Source organism: Euleptes europaea, chromosome 19 (assembly GCF_029931775.1).
Source record: "Euleptes europaea isolate rEulEur1 chromosome 19, rEulEur1.hap1, whole genome shotgun sequence".
NCBI lineage: Eukaryota > Metazoa > Chordata > Lepidosauria > Squamata > Sphaerodactylidae > Euleptes > Euleptes europaea.
The window spans coordinates 5,028,065-5,046,687 of record NC_079330.1 but is presented as its reverse complement, the minus strand read 5'-3'; the positions used below and the strand labels follow the sequence as shown (position 1 = coordinate 5,046,687).

Sequence of the window (18,623 nt, the reverse complement as noted above, 5' to 3'; positions counted from 1 at the left end):
GTAAAATATTTTCCTGGACTCTTGTCTAAAGAACCATCCCAGTCTAAACTCCAGGTTTATCAGACATCCGCCTTGTTTATCAGACATCCCTCACTTATGAGGTTATCTCTGTGATAGGTGTAATTTGTTGTTGGTTCTGGGTTACCAAAGGCAGCTGGGAGAGATAGCGTGGTGTAGTGGTTAAGAGCGGTGGATTTTAATCTGGTGAACCTGGTTGGTTTCCCCACTCCTGCACATGAAGCCAGCTGGGTAACCTTGGGTTAGTTACAGTTCTCTCCAACCTCTCTCAGCCCCACCTACCTCACAAGGTGTCTGTTGTGGGGAGAGGAAGGGAAGGCGATTTTAGGCTGGTTTGATTCTCCTTAAAAGGTAAAGTATAAAAACCAACTCTTCATCTTATTATTATTAATAATAATAATAGTAACAGTAATAATAATATCATCGCCATCATCATCTTTGGGGCAACTCTGGGATGTCGCTAGAGCAAAGTCCTGCTGCCCTGCCAAGAATCTTTATTTCCATGGCTTTTTTTCCTGGGGAGATATAGTACAACAGGAATTATGATCCCACGCTGTTTAGGTCAGGGATGGTGAACAGAAGGTAGATCGTGGTCTTCTGATGGACCAGTTGTCAGTTTCTAGCGCTGTAAATAGTGTTAGTCAAGAAAATGGGTACCTTGGAGATAAGGTTTGCAAATTAGGGTCTGGCCCAGGTATTTAAGGCTACCATCATTTTCCATCTTTTGCAGCTCCTGTCTTGCTTAACAGAGGCCTCAGTGGGAGTCGCTGTTCTCCACCATGTCAGCTCCATCGCGCCTTATTACCTGGCTTTCCCAAAGCAGTGCCGGATGTTGCTCAAGGTATGATCAGGGGACTAGAGCAACTGTCCTATGGGAAGCGGTTAAGACGCTTAGGGCTGTTTAGCTTGGAAAGAAGGCGGCTAAGGGAAGACCTGATAGAGGTCTATAAAATTATGCATGGTTTGGAGAGAGTGGACAGGGAGAAGCTTTTCTCCCTCTCCCACAGTACCAGAACTCGGGATCATCTGCTGAAGCTAGAGGGTGAGAGATTCAAAACAGATAAAAGGAAGTATTTTTTCACACAACGCATAGTTAAATTGTGGAACTCCCTGCCCCAGGATGTGGTGATGGCTGCCAGCTTGGAGGGCTTTAAGAGGGAAGTGGACAGATTCATGGAGGAAAGGAGTATTCATGGCTATTATCATGGATGCTAGTCATGCTGCATACCTATTCTCTCTAGTCAGAGGAGCATGCCTATGATATTAGGTTCTGTGGAACACAGGCAGGACGTGCTGCTGCAGTCGTCTTGTTTGTGGGCTTCCTAGAGCAGGGGTGGGGAACGTCGGGCCTGGGGGCCGTTTAAGGCCCGCGAAGTCATTTGGTCTGGCCCTTCATAGGTCCTGGCAGATCTCTAGATCAGAAGGATCTAAGACTGGCGATCAGCCCCCTCCCGCGGACAGGAATAGCCTCTATTCAAGGCAGATGTGAGTTTGTTTTGCAGAGAAAAGGAGTCTTTTTCCCTCTTGCAGAAGAGTCGGTAGCTATGGAGCTGCTAGGACCGCCCAAGAAACTGTGTTAACCCTTTCCCACCCGGGCCATGGAGAAACATATTGGTTGGCTAATTTTTAAGTTGATAAATTTGTATGGCCCGCAAATGATGTTATAAGTGTCCAAATGGCCCTTGGCAGAAAAAAGGTTCCCCACCCCTGTCCTAGAGGCACCTGGTTGGCCACTGTGTGAACAGACTGCTGGACTTGATGGGCCTTGGTCTGATCCAGCAGGGCCTTTCTTATGTTCTTATGATGCATCCCTATTCTCTCCAAGATCAGAGGAGCATGCCTATTATATCAAGTTCTGTGGAGCACAGGCAGGATGGTGCTGCTGCAGTCGTCTTGTTTGTGGGCTTCCTGGAGGCACCTGGTTGGCCACTGTGTGAACAGACTGCTGGACCTTGGTCTCTGATCCAGCAGGGCCTTTCTTATGTTCTTATGTATGTTAAAACAGCCTCTGCGCAGTGCTGGGGAACTTTTAACAGAGTCTGACATTAAGCTCAATAAATGCACAAAGGTTATGAACCCGCAGGTTTTGTTTTTTCTATACCACCTATCTGTGGAATATTTTTGTTGTCGTTTTTCTGGTAAAAAGAACAGAAAAGCCATTTTCCCCCCTCATGACTTCAGAAATGTCATGTCTTTAGGCGTGAGAGAGACAGAGTGGACAGGGAGAAGCTTTTCTCCCTCTCTCATAATACTAGAACGTGGGGTCATCTGCTGAAGCTGGAGGGTGAGAGATTCAAAACAGATAAAAGGAAGTATTTTTTCACACACGCATAGTTAAATTGTGGAACTCCCTGCCCCAAAATGTGGTGATGGCTGCCAACTTGGAAGGCTTGAAGAGGGGAGTGGACATGTTCATGGAGGAGAGGGCTATTCATGGCTACTAGTTAAAATGGATACTAATCATGATGCATACCTATTCTCTCCATGATCAGAGGAGCATGTCAAATATACTAGGTGCTGTGGAACACCGGCAGGATGGTGCTGCTGCAGTCATCTTGTTTGTGGGCTTCCTAGAGGCACCTGGTTGGCCGCTGTGTGAACAGGCTGCTGGCCTTGATGGGCCTGGGTCTGACCCAGCAGGGCTTTTCTTATGTTCTCATGACGAAGTCTGTCTGGCTCAGTAGGACTTTTAATAATATTCTTGTCGTATGATTTTTTAAAACTGTCTAGCATTAATTTTTTAACTGCTTGGTGTGTGTTTTTTAAAAACAAAATTTGGTGGCATCATTAATGGATGAAATGGTGAAATTATATTTTTATTGTTTGTTTGGTAAGCCATTCAGCTGAGATATAAATGCCCTAAGCAAATAAATACAGGTCGTCGGATCTGATGAAACCTTTGGAAGAAGCGGGCCTGTTGTTACTGTTTTTCATCATTTCGTTCCCAGCAAGCCACTCATCTCTGGAGCACAGGCGAGGAGACTGTGAGAGTACTGGCTTTCCTGGTGCTCAACAAAATTTGCCGGCATAAGAAGGACACCTACTTGAACCCGGTGCTTAAGGTAAGATGGGGGCGGCAAAATCCGGTTCCACTTAGCTTGGCATCCTCTGCTCTGACTGGCGGTGATGCTCCCAAGGTCTCAGACAAGGATCTTTCCCAGCCCCATTACTTAAGAACCTTTTAGCCGGAAATAGGGGCTGTGGCTCAGTGGTAGAGCCTCTGCTTGGCATGCAGAAGGTCCCAGGCTCAATCCCCGGCATCTCCAGTTAAAGGGACTAGGCAAGCAGGTGATGTGAAAGACCCCTGCCTGAGACCCTGGAGAGCTGCCAGTCGTAGACAATACTGATTTTGATGGACCAAGGGTCTGATTCAGTATAAGGCAGCTTCATGTGTTCACGTGTTCATGTTGGGGATTGAACCTGGGACTTTCTGCACGAAAGGTACATGCTCTGCTGCTGCTGAGCCATGGCTTTTCCATTTTCTCGTGGCAAGGGTAGAAAAAAAAATCACTTGGAAGGGAGACCACCAAAGAAGACTGCAGAAGAAGGGAACGGCAAGCCACCTCTGCATCTCACTTGGCTTGAAAGCCCCTTGCTGGGGTCACCATAAGACGGTTGCAACTTGACGGCATTTACGTACATACACGTTTGATGTGAAAACAGAATGCTTTTGGAAAACGGAAACAGCAAATCAGATCTGCAGCACAACTGTATAATCGTGGCATCAAATACATCTGTGCAAAATTTCAAACTGACAGTTCTCCGGTTTAGAAATTACACTAATTTATATAAAAGACCATAAAAACGTTCTTCACCTGCCTCCTGAAAGTGAGCACAGAGGATGACGGGAACATTTTATGGTCTTTTATATAAGTGAGTGTAATTTTAAGCTGGAGAACTGGCAGTTTAAAATTTGGCACAGATGTATTCGATAGCAAGACGAGACAGTTATACTGTGGGTTTAATTGGCGGTTTCCACTTTGCAAATCGCGTTACCCAGGAACCCCACCGCAAGGAAGGAAACTTCACCCTCCTTAGAAGATCTCTGCGCTGAAAGAATCATGCTTTGGAAGTTCTTCATATCTTTGAACTTGATCAGTTTTGTAAAAAGATATTTATGGGCATGAGTATTGGTGGGGTCCTGACTCACACATTTGAAGATGGATAGTTTAAAATAATACATTATTATAATAATAATAGAGAGCCAGTGTGGTGTAGTGGTTCAGAGCTGTGGTTTGAAGCGGTGGACTCTGATCTGGAGAACCCGGGTTTGATTCCCCGCTCTTCCACATGAGTGGCGGAGGCTAATCTGGTGAACTGGATTTGTTTCCCCACTCCTCCACATGAAGTCAGCTGGGTGACCTTGGGGTAGTCACAGCTCTCTCAGCCCCACCTACCTCACAGGATGTCTGTTGTGGGGAGGGGAAGGTGATTGTAAACCGGCTTGAGTTTCCCTTAAATGGTAGAGAAAGTTGGCATAATAAAAACCAACTCTTCTTCTTCTACATTTTCCCCTCCTTTTTTTTTTCCCCTTCAGCAAATGTACATTTCCTACGTGAAGAACTCCAGGTTCACTTCCCCCAACGTCCTTCCCATGATCAACTTCATGCAGCGGACTCTGACAGAGATGTATGCCCTGGACACTCGCGTCTCCTATCAGCATGCCTTCATCTACATCCGCCAGCTCGCCATTCACCTTCGCGGTGCCATGACGGTGAAGAAGAAGGTGTGTTTTGAGCACAGTTGTGGGTGGGCTTGGCTGCTGGGATTCTCCCTCGTGTCTGTTGTATTTTTCTTTCCAATCTCTTCATGGAGCACTAGGAGATGCTTTGCGGAGCACCAAGCGCTCCAAGGAGCACAGTTTGGGAACCTCTGTTCTAAGGGGTGCTTCCCCTCTCTTCCTGCTTGTACTATCACAGACACCTAGGGTCTATAACAAGAGGTCAGGATCCCCAGTGTGCTATACCTAAAATGTTTTTCTTAGGATGTCATATTGCCAGAAGGGGAAGCTAGGCCTGGGTACTGATGGGGTCCCAAGAATGCTCAGAGAGAGGTGTTGACATTTTTTTCTTTCTCATCTGTCTGGGTCTGCAGCGGGAGGTAAATACAACTCACACAACAACCTGCCCTTATCTACTTTTTCTTCTCCAGCTACCTTGTGCTGATACCAAATCTGCATTTCATCTTATTAGCAAGAGGCCGCCAGTGGGAAAGAAGATTAGAGAGTCTCCCCACCTCCCTGTCTCCTTTTTCCCCGCCAGCCATTTGTCCCATTTTTATCAGATTCCGCCTGTCCTCCCTATACCATCACTGTGGTGGGTTGTTTTTTTTTGGGGGGGGGGGAGAAAAATCCACCCCCTGGTTTGTATCCCTAAATTAGGTCTCTACTAGTCTGATTGGAATTAATCCAAGACAAATTGATAATCCCCCTACTTTATTGGTGTTTAAAGGAAACAAATCTGACACAGATTAAGGGGTTTGGTTACACTCCTCCGTGCTTGCCGAGGTCGCTTACCACTTAAAGCATCCCCTCCCCTGCCCCCAAAGACTCTCAGACGTTGCCCATAAGCCGAGGGGAGATAATCGAAGTCTAGGGTTTTAATTGGATTGGTTTGGCTTTTTCGTACCCTCAGCCGTGAGCCAGACAGTGGCCAAATCCAGTTAGTTCCACAGTTGGAGAGAAGGTTTGGAGCAAGCTGGAGGCAGATTAGATTATTTGGGCCCTGGCCAACACAAATCTGCGATCGTGACAATACATCATTTAGCTTACGGCGAGACAGCGGTGAGATGTTGGGCGAGAAGGGAGATGTGATGGTCACTGCTTAGTATTTATATAGCATTGTTGCAAGTGTTTAAAGAGCATCACGTGCGTAATGCTTTCCTTAAAAGGTAAAGGTCCCCTGCGCAAGCACCGGGTCATTCCTGACGTCACATCCCGACATTTACTAGGCAGACTTTATTTTATGGGGTGGTTTGCCAGTGCCTTCCCCAGTCATCTTCCCTTTACCCCCAGCAAGCTCGGTACTCCTTTTATCGACTTCGGAAGGATGGAAGGCCGAGTCAACCTTGAGCCGGCTACCTGAAACCAACTTCCGTCAGGATCGAACTCAGGTCGTGAGCAGAGCTTGGACTGCAGTACTGCAGTTTACCATTCATTATGTATATGTAAAATTCCAAAATATTCCAATATAATGAAAAATACGAAATAGGGACCACTTCTGCTTCCAAGCAGTCCTGATAAGGAATGAATAGAAAAAGAAGGAGAAGAGCTGGTTTTTATATGCCGACTTTCTCTACCACTGAAGGGAGACTCAAACCGGCTTACAATCACCTTAATACAGTTCATTGTAAAGGAAGGAGACTGGAGTGATTGCCCTATGAGGAGCAGTTAAAACACTTAGGGCTGTTTAGCTTGGAAAGAAGGCAGCTGAGGGGAGACATGATAGAGGTCTCTAAAATTATGCATGGTATGGAGAGAGTGGACAGGGAAAAGCTTTTCTCCCTCTCCCATCATACCAGAATGCGGGGTCATCTGCTGAAGCTGGAGGGTGAGAGATTCAAAACCGATAAAAGGAAGGATTTCATCACACAACACATAGGTAAATTGTGGAACTCCCTGCCCCAGGATGTGGTGATGGCTGCCAACTTGGAAGGCTTGAAGAGGGGAGTGGACGTGTTCATGGAGGAGAGGGCTATCCATGGCTACTAGTAAAAATAGATGCATACCTATTCTCTCCAGGATCAGAGGAGCTTGCCTGTTATATCAGGTGCTGTGGAACACAGGCAGGACAATGCTGCTGCAGTCGTCTTGTTTGTGGGCTTCCTAGAGCAGTGGTGGCGAACCTATGGCATGCGTGCCAGAGGGGGCACTCAGAGCCCTCTCTGTGGGCACGCGCGCCGTCGCCCCAGCACAGAGTTCACCTGAGTTCGTTACTAGCAAGCCAGAGGGACATGGGGCCGCTCTGCTCCCCTCCCCCTTTCCACGCACGCCTGAGCGCATTTCTCACATCACCAGCCCCTCTGCCCAGCAGCTTCCCTCCCCTGTCACATGTGGCAGGGCGGCTCACATGCCAGGCGGCTCACATGCGGTGTGAGCGTGCGGCGCGGACGGCAGCCTGTTGAGTCTGTGGCGAAGGTGATTCCCGTGGTGGGGTTGGAGGGGAGCATAGCTCACAGCGTAGCATAGCTGGAGGGAAGCAGAAAGCTCGAGCCACAGCATGGGCTTTGCAGCGCCTCCCACCTTTCAGTGAAATCCCCTACTAAAAGAGGAACACCCACTTACCCAGCATGTAATTAACCTGTGGAACTCCTTGCCACAGGATGTGGTGATGGCATCTAGCCTAGATGCCTTTAAGAGGGGATTGGACAAATTTCTGGAGGAAAAGTCCATCATGGGTGACTAGCCCTGATGGGTATGTATTCAGGTTAAATTGCCGTGTTGGCACTTTGCAATAAATAAGTGGGTTTTGGGTTGCAGTTTGGGCACTAGGTCTCTAAAAGGTTCGCCATCACTGTCCTAGAGGCACCTGGTTGGCCACTGTGTGAACAGACTGCTGGACTTGATGGGTATGGGTCTGATCCAGCAGGGCCTTTCTGAGGTTCCTACGTTAACATGTTGAGATATCACTTTGCAAGTTATCATTCTACAGTTAGTGTCACATAGTCTAGGAGGGTATCCTTCTCCCATGTTATGAGGGTACTCCAGGGGCCGTGGTTCAGTGGCATGCAGAAGGTCCCGGGTTCAATCCCCGGCATCTCCAGTTCAAGGGACTAGGCAAGTAGGTGATGTGAAGGACCCCCTGCCTGAGACCCGGGAGAGCCCCTGCCTGTCTGAGTGGACAATAATGACTTGGATGGACCGATGATCTGGTTCAGTACAAGGCAGCTTCATGTGTTCTCAGCAGGTGCTCTTAGTTGCCACAGTTGTCCAAATGGGCCTCCTCCCCCAGCTGCATTTTTACCTGACAGACTAGGTGCTGTCGTAGGAATGGGAATGTATGTTGGGGCCTAACAAGCCCAGACTTTTGCAGAGGTTGTGGAATTATCTGCTCTTTAAAAAAATAACAAACCTGTTGGGGAAAGATCCAGCACCACCAAGTGGCAGAAACGTTGATTGAGCAGGGCAATGTTTTGTTTTTTAACGCCCCACAATATGGCTTAGCTTCCGAAAGTGCAAAAGAGAATTTGCTTGCTGCAATGATTTGCCTTTCTGTATGGCTAACAAAACAAGAATCGTTGGGTTCTTTTGGTTCCTAGAAGGGGAAGGGGCCGTGGCTCAGTGGTAGAACATCTGTTTGGCATGCAGAAGGTCCCAGGTTCAATCCCCCGCATCTCCAGTTAAAGGGACTAGGCAGGTAGGTGATTGTGAAAGATCCCTGCCTGAGACCCTGGAGAGCTGCTGCCGGTCTTAGACAATACTGGCTCTGATAGACCAAGGGTCTGATTCAGTAGAAGGCAGCTTCATGTGTTGGAGAGGGGCCGTGGCTTAGTGATAGAGCATCTGCTTGGCATGCAGATGGTCCTGCGTTCAATCTCCGGCATCTCCAGTTAAAGGGACCAAGCAAGTGGGTGATATGAGAGACCCTGGAGAACATCTGTTTGGCATGCAGAAGGTCCCAGGTTCAATCCCCCGCATCTCCAGTTAAAGGGACTAGGCAGGTAGGTGATTGTGAAAGATCCCTGCCTGAGACCCTGGAGAGCTGCTGCCGGTCTGAGTAGACAATACTGGCTTTGATGGACTGAGGGTCTGATTCAGTATAAGGCAGCTTCATGTGTTCATGTATTTAAAATTATTCTGTGTGACAACAGCAGAAAGTTCCAAATAGTGGAACATGAGAAAGAGCATGAAAATTTTCATAATTTGTACAGAGCTAAGAATGAAACTCTGTTTATGGTTTATTTATTTTATTTACTTCATTTGCACCCCATATTTCTCCCCAATGGTGACTTAAAGTGGCTCACAACATTATATAAAGTTACCAGTGAAGCTCTGTTTATTATTTATTTGTTTGCTTTTGTTTACCAAGTGGCTTACAACTTCCCCCATCCTTCATTTCATCCTCACAACTACAACCCTGTGAGGTGCGTTAGGCAAGAGAGTGTGTGACTGGTTCAAGGTCCTCCCGTAGGCTTCATGTGGAGGAGTGGGGAATCCAACCCAGTTCTCCAAATTAGCCTCCGCCGTGCTGGGAGCTAGCGTGGTGTACTGGTTAAGAGCGGCGGTTTGGGAGTGATGGACTCTGATCTGGAGAACTGGGTTTGATTCCCCACTCCACATGAGTGGCAGATGCTAATCTGGTGAACTGGATTTGTTTCCCCGCTCCTACACACCAAGCCAGCTGGGTGAACTTGGGCTAGAAACAGCTCTCTCAGCTCCACCTACCTCACAGGGTTTCTGTTGTGGGGAGGGGAAGGGAAGGTGATTGTAAGCTGGTTTGATTCTTCCTTAAGTGGGAGAGAAAGTCGGCATATGAAAACCAACTCTTCTTCTCAATTTGTTCATTGTACAGTCACCATTCCATATATTTGTAGGTAATGGGAACGAAGGTGTGAAGCTTTACAGCAGGATCGTGCTCCCTGCAGAGGTCTAAGCCATTGGGAATGGAGTGTGGGAGGGATGAATTGAATACTACATTGCTGTTTGCAAGCGCCTGTATGATTCTTTTTGAAGCCCTGAGCTCGGTTTAACTTGAATTACTAACACCGCTTCTTCATGCCTCTCTGCAGGAGAATTACCAGTCCGTTTACAACTGGCAGTACGTCCATTGCCTGCATTTCTGGTGCCGGGTCCTGAGTACCATCTACCCCAGTGATGTCATGGAGCCTTTGATTTACCCTCTGACCCAGATCATTATTGGCTGCATTAAGTAAGTCGATGCTAAAAAAAAATCGCACAGTGTTAACTAGGAAGAGGGGCGGATGAAAGAATGAGGCGTCTATAGTCCTGATGATTTTATAATAGATTAAGCAGATTCAAGGAAGAGAGCCTCCGCCGCTTTTGTGGAGGAGTGGGGAATCAAACCCGGTTCTCCAGATCAGACTCCACCGCTCATGTGGAGGAGTGGGGAATCAAACCCGGTTCTCCAGATCAGACTCTACCACTCCGAACCACCACTCTGAACCACTACACCCCGCTGGCTCTGAGTTTGCAACACCCTCTGAGTTTCTGCCCCTTTCCCTCTAAATTTTGATTGCCCCCATTTTGTTTTCCCCCCTTACAATGGCTGGCGGGGCAGGCCCCATGTCTTGTTTTCTCATTCACCTGAGCGCATGCCCCATATCATAAAGACTAGGAATCGGAAACCACTGCAGGCATACGGTTGCGAAATGGATAATGGCTCCAGGTTGTAGCAGATTAGTTGAACTGAAGCTCCGTTTATTTGAATAAAATTTGCCTGTGTTTGAAGGCTTCTCAAGTTCTTGTTATTTCAAAAACACACGCAGGACAGCAGATTCAAAGCTGTTGGTGGTTAATAGGCATGCAGTATACTCCAGCAATCGTTGGAAATCCTGTTAGTACCATGTCCAGATTCTGGGTTTCCGAACGGCACCCCGCTCGCGCTCCCAGGTTCCTCCGAGTGTTGATGAAGATAAACGGGTTTCAATGATTTCCGGAGCCTGCCTCTTCTCCTTCCCCCGTCTACCTCTCCCCCCCTCCCCGAGAGATGTCTTCCTGTCACTTAAGCGGCGCTTTTAATTGTCCTGCAGACAAGTCGAGGCAGTTTTCCACCTGTCTGGGCAGATAAATCAGCTGCCTGGAGGCTTTCCGGAACTGGGAGCCCAACTGGTCTGTGGGAGAACATGAGGAAGGAGTGGAATTTACTGGCCACTGTGACATATAGATCAGCATTTAGTGTGGGGCTGTTGCAAGGGGACCTGGTGCATGGGTTTATTCTCTGCCCTGCCCCACTGATTCTTTGCACCCGCAGTAAACAATCATAACAGTAATGTTGCTGCAAACACCGTTATTCTAACTGGCATATCTGGTATGAAGATGTAAGTATGAATTGTCTTCAAAGCTAAGCAGAGTTGGACCTGGATAGTACTTGGATGGGAGACCAAGGAAGTCCAGGGTTACTACACAGAGGCAGGCAATGACAAACCACCTCTGAACCTCTCTTGCCTTGAATACCCCTTGAGGGGTTCACCATAAGTTGGCTGCGACTTGATGTCACTTTCCCCCACCAAGTAGGAAACTCATCAAAAAAGGTCCCCTGTGCAAGCACCGGGTCATTCCTGACCCATGGGGTGATGTCACATCCTGACGTTTACTAGGCAGACTTTGTTTTACGGGGTGGTTCGCCATTGCCTTCCCCAGTCATCTTCCCTTTACCCCCAGCAAGCTGGGTCCTCATTTTACCGACCTCGGAAGGATGGAAGGCTGAGTCAACCTTGAGCCGGCTACCTGAAACCCACTTCCGTTGGAATCAAACTCAGGTCATGAGCAGAGCTTGGACTGCAGTACTGCAGTTTACCATTCATTATGTATATGTAAAATTCCAAAATATTCCAATATAATGAAAAATACGAAATAGGGACCACTTCTGCTTCCAAGCAGTCCTGATAAGGAATGAATAGAAAAAGAAGGAGAAGAGCTGGTTTTTATATGCCGACTTTCTCTACCACTGAAGGGAGACTCAAACCGGCTTACAATCACCTTCCCCTCCCCACAACAAACACCCTGTGAGGTAGGTGGGGCTGAGAGAGATTTAAGAACTGTGACTAGCCCAAGATCACCCAGCTGGCTTCATGTATACGAGCGGAGAAACAAATCCAGTTCACCCAGATTAGCCTCCGCCGCTCATGTGGAGGTGTGGGGAATCCAACCCAGTTCTCCGGATAAGAGTCCACCGCTCCAAACCACCGCTGTTAACCACTACACCACGCTGGCTAACTCAACTTGTATATAGTTTTTCCCTCTGACTTTCATCCACAAGGTGGAGCTTTGCCCTCGAGAAACAATGGAGGAGCGGAAGCAAGAAACCAGAGAATATAGGGATTTTTTTTTGGGGGGGACGACTTCCATTCTTACTTCTCAACTGTCTTGGAATGTGGTGGGGGGGAGGAATTGTCATCTGCTAGAGCTTTATTGCTTCAGGCAAGGACTAGGGGAGGAATTTGAAATGTGTTTAAACAAGATAGCGAGCGGCACAGGGGTTGCCAGAATTGGCTCTTTTCGCGTGCTTCCTCTGGCTTCTCACTGTCCTATGCGCATAGCCAAAAAAAAGAAAAAAAATTAAGAGGGTCATGGGAGGGGAGGAGGAAGGGGAAATGAGGAACGATGTTGCAGGGAAACGGAGCGGTCCCCAGCTGGCCTTAATTTTGCACGGTTTGGCGGAGATTATGGGGTTGATGCGGTGGTCTCTCAGGGTTCAGGAGTGCCGTGCTCGGCTGCCAGATTGAATTTTGGCGGCTGTTGCTCAGAAATTGCTTGTGCCGGGAACAAGACGCAAAGCGGAGTCGGGGCCGAGGCGTTTCCTAGCACTCTCCTCCGACGTCAGCTCAGGTTCCCTTCTGGGAAATCGCCGTCTGTTTTTGCTGCGCGGGGAGTTCCGTGTTAAAATGTTTCCGTGTGAATGGCTAGTGTCGTCGTCCTTCAGGGTTTAGAAGAAGAAGAAGAGTTGGTTTTTATATGCTGACTTTCTCTACCACTTAAGGGAGACTCAAACTGGCTTACAATCGCCTTCCCTTCCCCTTCCCACAACAGACACCCTGTGAGGTAGGAGGGGCTGAGAGAGCTCTAAGAGCTGTGACAAGCCCAAGGTCACCCAGCTGGCTTCATGTATAGGAGTGGGGAAACCAATCCAGTTCACCAGATTAGCCTCCGTCGCTCACGTGGAGGAGCGGGGAATCAAACCCGGTTCTCCAGATCAGACTCCACCGCTCCAAACCACTGCCCTTGACCAGTACACCACTGCTTTTAACCACTACACCATGCTGGTTTAGTTCCTTCCCCAGAGTCTCCAGAAGTGTGTACGCATGAACACTAAAGCCCCGTGCATGCGCAGCTGCGGCGAGGTGTTTTGAGCTGTTGAGAATGTATGGTAGGGCCATTTATGTTGTTCTTTGACCAAAAGAACAAACATCCTCTTGGTATATAAATCAGGGCAGGATAAGATGTTACGTGCGGATTAATACATCTAAGCTAGCGGAGTAGAGCCTTCAGCGAGGTGTTGTTGTTGTGTGTGTGTGTTATTGGGGTTTCCTTTTTTTAATTTTTTAATTTTCATGATATAAAACAAAACAAACAAATACAATAATAACAAAAAATGAACAGAAAATACAAAAGAGTATCAATTATAGTTATACAAAGTTATAAAGTTCAACAAAGCAAAAATACCCTTTTGACCCTCTACCCACCTTAAAAAGTGACCCATCACCTGACTTCCGCAGAAGTGTCTAAACAGTTTTGAAAGTTGGTTCTTGTAGGTTATCCGGGCTGTGTGTCCATGGTCTTGGTATTTTTGGTAAAATACTAAGACCACGGTCACACAGCCCGGATAACCTACAAGAACCAATGAACTCTGACCGTGAAAGCCTTCAACAAAGTTTTGAAAGTTGTTAATAATAATAATAGATAAGTTAATAAACTTGTTTCTATAACTCACTAACTAAAATAGTAAAATCCATTTTTGCCAGTTTATCCCAATATGTGATGGCCTTTGCCCAAGCTTTTTTGAATTCTTCCATGTCTTTACCATGTAGGAATTCTGCTAATTTGGCCATCCTCATATACATCCATAGTTTCCCTCTCCAGTCACGAATTGAAGGTTTATTCACTTGCTTCCAAACTTTAGCTATTACAGTTCTTGCAGCAGCAAAACTATATTGACAAATGACCCGTTATTGGGGTTTCCTGACAGTGATCCTTGATATCATAATTGAGGTGCTACAAGTACGTCCTTATTTTCATCCATGAAATGTTGGAAGGATGCCTGGGTGTGGAGAGATGGTGCTTCCCCGTGGTAATTTTTCCACGCAGTTGTTATCCATGAGGTGCGTTTGCGGTGACACGTTCTTCAAGATACTTGTCGTGGGGTGGAGGTTGAAGCTTAAAAACCCCTCTCAGCCTGCCACCATGTTCCTGGTTCACCTCATCCTCCTGGTATTACTTTCCTCACAGAGTTCTTATTTGCGAGCTGGATCTGCTGAAAGACTCATCCCCAAGTGCCCATTGAGGGGCAGTTTGTGTAGCCGGAGTAAGGATTTGAGCTTCACTTCTTTTTTAAAAAAAAAATATATTTTTTTTATTTTCTTCATTTAATATATCAACATAGAAACAATATCCAATACTAAATAGTAATAATAAAAATAAAAAAACAAATAATATCACTAATTTAACAGTAAAATGACTTCCCCCTCTCCCTCTTCCATCTAGAAATAAATTGTATAAACTTTTGCTAACGGAGCTAATCCCGATATTATTTTTAACCTGTTCTTATCCTGTCCAACATTATTAAATCAATACCTAATATAAAATTAATACAAAGTATAGATAAGGGATTAGATCAAAGAATATCCTTTAAATGATCCCATTGAAAATTGATTTTCACAATAAATTCTCCAAGCCTCCCATTCCCCCCAAAATTGTACATTATCATTCTGGTTTGTCAAAGCTGTAAGCTTCGTCATCTCAGTCAATTTGAGCTTCACTTCTGCTCCCATGTTCATAGGGTTGCCAACCTCCAGGCACTAGCTGGAGATCTCCCACTATTACAACTGATCTCCAGCCGATAGAGATCAGTTCCCCTGGAGAAAATGGCCGCTTTGGCCATTGGACTCTATGGCATTGAAGTCCCCAACCCCCGCCCTCCTCAGGCTCTGCCCCCAAAACCTCCCTCCGGTGGCAAAGAGAGACCTGGCAACCCTATATGTTCAAATGCAACACGGGAGTCTGGTGGGGTTGGGACAGGACATGGGGAGCGCTGTCAGGCAATGTTAGTCCACTCTAGGAATCTCCGGAAACATTATGATAAAAACCATAGAGTTTCTGGCGATTCCTACAGTGGACTGATGTCACTTCCGGGTTCCCCCTTGCAGTGACGTTACACCATCCCCTGACAATGATTTCCCCCCCTCCTTCTGGCTGCTGGAGGGGCAGAGGCAAGCAGGATCTGGGGGCTCAGGGTCCCCCTCACCCTGGGAACCCTACTTCATAGTGCTGTGTGGACCTATGAGTTTGAATCCCCCCCCCATTTTTTTTCAATAATTTTTTTTTGTGCTAATTATTATAAATCTCATGAATTAGGTTGGCTAAGGGGATTAAGTGAATGGTTGTTGGCCAGATAGAACCTTCTGCTGGGCTTGAGCCATTGGTGAAATTCTAGGGGTCCCCAACCTTTTTGAGTTGGTGGGCACCTTTGGAATTCTGACACAGGACAGTGGGCCCAACCACAAAATGTCAGAGAGCAAGGTTATGCACAACGATAATAGTAGCTCTTTAAGATTTCAGGCAGAAGCTTTGTTTAATAGGATGTTTCCCCACTCCTCCACATGATGATGATGATGATGAAGGTGAAGAAGAAGAGCTGGTTTTTATATGCTGGCTTTCTCTACCACTTAAGGAAGAATCAAACCAGCTTACAACCCCCTTCCCCTCCCCACCACAGACACCCTGTGAGGTAGGTGGGGCTGAAAGAGCTCTAAGAGAGCTGTGACTAGCCCAAGGTCACCCAGCAGGGTTCATGTGGAGGAGTGGGGAATCAAAACCGGTACTCCAGATCAGACTCCACTGCTCCAAACCACCACTCTTAACCACTACACGTGCTGGGAGCCAGCATGGTGTAGTGGTTAAGAGTGGTGGTTTGGAGCAGTGGAGTCTGATCTGGAGTACCGGTTTTGATTAGCGGAGGCTAATTAGCGGAGGCTAATTTGGAGAACCCGGTTTGATTCCCCACTCCTCCACGTGAGCGGCGGACTCTAATCTGCAGAACTGGGTTTGATTTCCCGCTCCTCCACGCAAAGCCAGCTGGGTGACCCTGGGCTACTCACAGCTCTCTTAGAGCTCTCTCGGCCCCACCTACCTCACAGGGTATCTGTTGTGGGGTGGGAAAGGGAAGGAGATTGTAAATCCGTCTGAGTCTTCCTTAAGTGGTAGAGAAAGTCAGCATATAAAAACCAACTCTTCTGCTGCTGCTGGGCAGAAGAAGAAGAGTTCTTGGACCACGACACTCTTGTTTTCCTCCTTCCAGAAAACCACGTTGGGCAGGGAGGGGGAGATGTGCTGCTCTTCTGGAGTCGGAAAGGGGGCCGTTCTGTAGCGGTAATCCCTGCCCTTCAGTTGCAGTCACAGCCAAAGCCTTCAGGGACACATCTGGACTTCCATTCCAGGGACGGACGAGGAGCTAATAAAAAAATAACCCTTGTCATTTAAAAGATTTATTGTAAAAAGCTGTGGAGTCTTCCTTGCCTTGCCACACCCTGCCGTCTTCCCACCCTGGGTGGTCAGGCAGCGCTGTTTGTGTCAAGGGGCTGGCTTGCTCTTGTGTTAAACGCGCCCCAAAACGGAAGGCTGGCTGATGATAACAATTGGCCAGCGTGGCATAGCGGTTAGAGTGACGAACTAGGCCCCGGGGTAACCGGGTTTGAATCCCTGATTTGTTGACTTTGGGCCTGTCACGGTCTACCTCGCAGAGTTGTTGTTGTGAGGATAAAGTGGAGGAGAGGGGATTCTGTGACAAGCTGCTTTGGGTCCCCATAGTTGTTTGTTTTTGCTGGTCAGTGACCGTATCAATAAATTATTATTTTGGGTCCCCATAGGGTATAAACAATTTCACATTGTTCCTTACAATTGCTCTGTAAGGTAGGCCAGTATTTTTATTCCTGTGTTGCCAGTGGGGGGAGTGACGCTGAGTTAACGCATCCTGCCACAGCCTGGGGTGACGTTTGAACCCGTGACCGCTTGGCTTGCAGGTCAACCACTCAGCTGTTACTCTACCCCAGCTCCCAGCGGATTGTCTGTAATCGTCTCCATTTCTGCCTGTCTTTTTGCAAACCCCCCATTTCAGGTCTTACCTCTACCATGCGCTAGCTAACTGGGTGGTCTTCGACAAGTCCTTACTCTCTGCCTCCCAGGTGTGTGTGTGGGGGCAAATCGTATTGACCTACATTACGGGGTTGTTACAAGAATCATTGAGGTGATGTGTGAAATACTTTGAATCTAAGGCTCAGCCAAGAGAAGCAGGAGAGTTGGTTTTATACCCCACTTTTCTCTACCTTTACGAGTCTCAAAGAGGCCTACAATCGCCTTCCCTTCCTCTCCCAACAACAGACACCTTGTGAGGTAGGTGGGGCTGAGAGCTCGAAGAGAGCCGTGACTAGCCCAAGGTCACCCAGCTGGTTTCATGTGGAGGAGTGGAGAAACCGGTTCTCCAGATTTGCGTCTGCCGTTCATGTGGAGGAGTGGGGAATCAAACCCGGTTCACCAGATTAGAGTCCGCTGCCCATGTGGAGGAGTGGGGAATCAAACCTGGTTCTTCAGATTAGAGTCCGCCGCTCTTAACTACTACACCACTCTGGCTCTCTAGTCTATTGGGACCAGGTGGGGGGCAGAAAGCGTTGTGTATGGAGGAGCGTGCTTTTGTGTACACCCATCTTACTGTATATGAATGCTGGGATGCCTCTGAATTTTGCACGCCTTTTGAATCTGGTTCTGCTGCAGGCGCTTCACGACCGGGTTAGAAAGCGTTCTAGCCAGTTGCCTAGTCTTTTCTGGCTCACGGGGCAGCTGTCCGTCCACCTCGAGCAGGCGACAGAGCGTACCGGCGCATACTTCATTCCCGGACTGTCCCTAGCCGCTGAAAAGTTTTTAAGTCGACTGCCATGTCTTGAAGCTCTCTGGAAATTAATGGCCTTGGTTTACAGTAAATCTATACCTTTTAACAGGTTTATCCCCCAATCAATTAATTCCTGTAGAAGGTTTTCGTCATCCCCTTTGCCGGTTGCCAGGTCTTGGGCGTGAAAGTAGATTTATTTCCATAATGGATCCAATGATAATTATTTCACTATTTGGCAGGGAGGGGGGGAAATAGGCGAAGGGGCGGCTTGTGATTTATATGGTACGGCTGATGCAGTTTTCTCTCCCTCTTTTGGTTTTACGACCTCAGCAGTCTCTTCTCCTAGGGGGGCAGCGTGGTGGGATTTGCTTCTCAGAACCAGAGCTTCGATCTGGGAATCGGGTCGTAAAATGGTTTCGAAAGCAGGAAGAGAATATTTGAGAGCGGGTTGGTGAGGGGGGGGGGAAGCTCCGTTTTTGCACGGCTCTCTGAGGCTGTTTTACTAGAGCAGTTGCTCTGGGAGGATAATAACTCCTGAGCTCGTGTCAAAATCCGAGCCGTTTACACGTTTAGAGGGAGGGTCAGTTGGGGGCAGAGAAGAAGAGTTGGTTTTTATATGCCAACTTTCTCTACCACTTATGGAAGAATCAAACCGGCTCACAACCACCTTCCCCTCCCCACAACAGACACCCTGTGAGGTAGGTGAGGCTGAGAGAGCTCTAAGAGAGCTGTGACTAGCCCAAGGTCACCCAGCTGGCTTCATGTGGAGGAGTGGGGAAACAAACCCAGTTAACCAGATCATCCTCTGCCGCTCATGTAGAGGAGTGGGGA

General features: G+C 47.6%; 1 protein-coding gene across 1 annotated transcript in view; it reads left to right on the top strand.

Annotated features, from left to right (window-relative positions):
• The window catches only part of NOC2L (NOC2 like nucleolar associated transcriptional repressor), a 66,710-nt gene that overhangs the window by 13,476 nt on the left and 34,611 nt on the right, over positions 1 to 18,623 (top strand). Inside the window, exons 8-11 of the mRNA XM_056865507.1 lie at positions 749 to 859; positions 2,967 to 3,080; positions 4,556 to 4,744; positions 9,745 to 9,884. Of these exons, the coding sequence (XP_056721485.1) occupies positions 749 to 859; positions 2,967 to 3,080; positions 4,556 to 4,744; positions 9,745 to 9,884 (554 nt within the window). The remainder of the gene's footprint in view (positions 1 to 748; positions 860 to 2,966; positions 3,081 to 4,555; positions 4,745 to 9,744; positions 9,885 to 18,623) is intronic.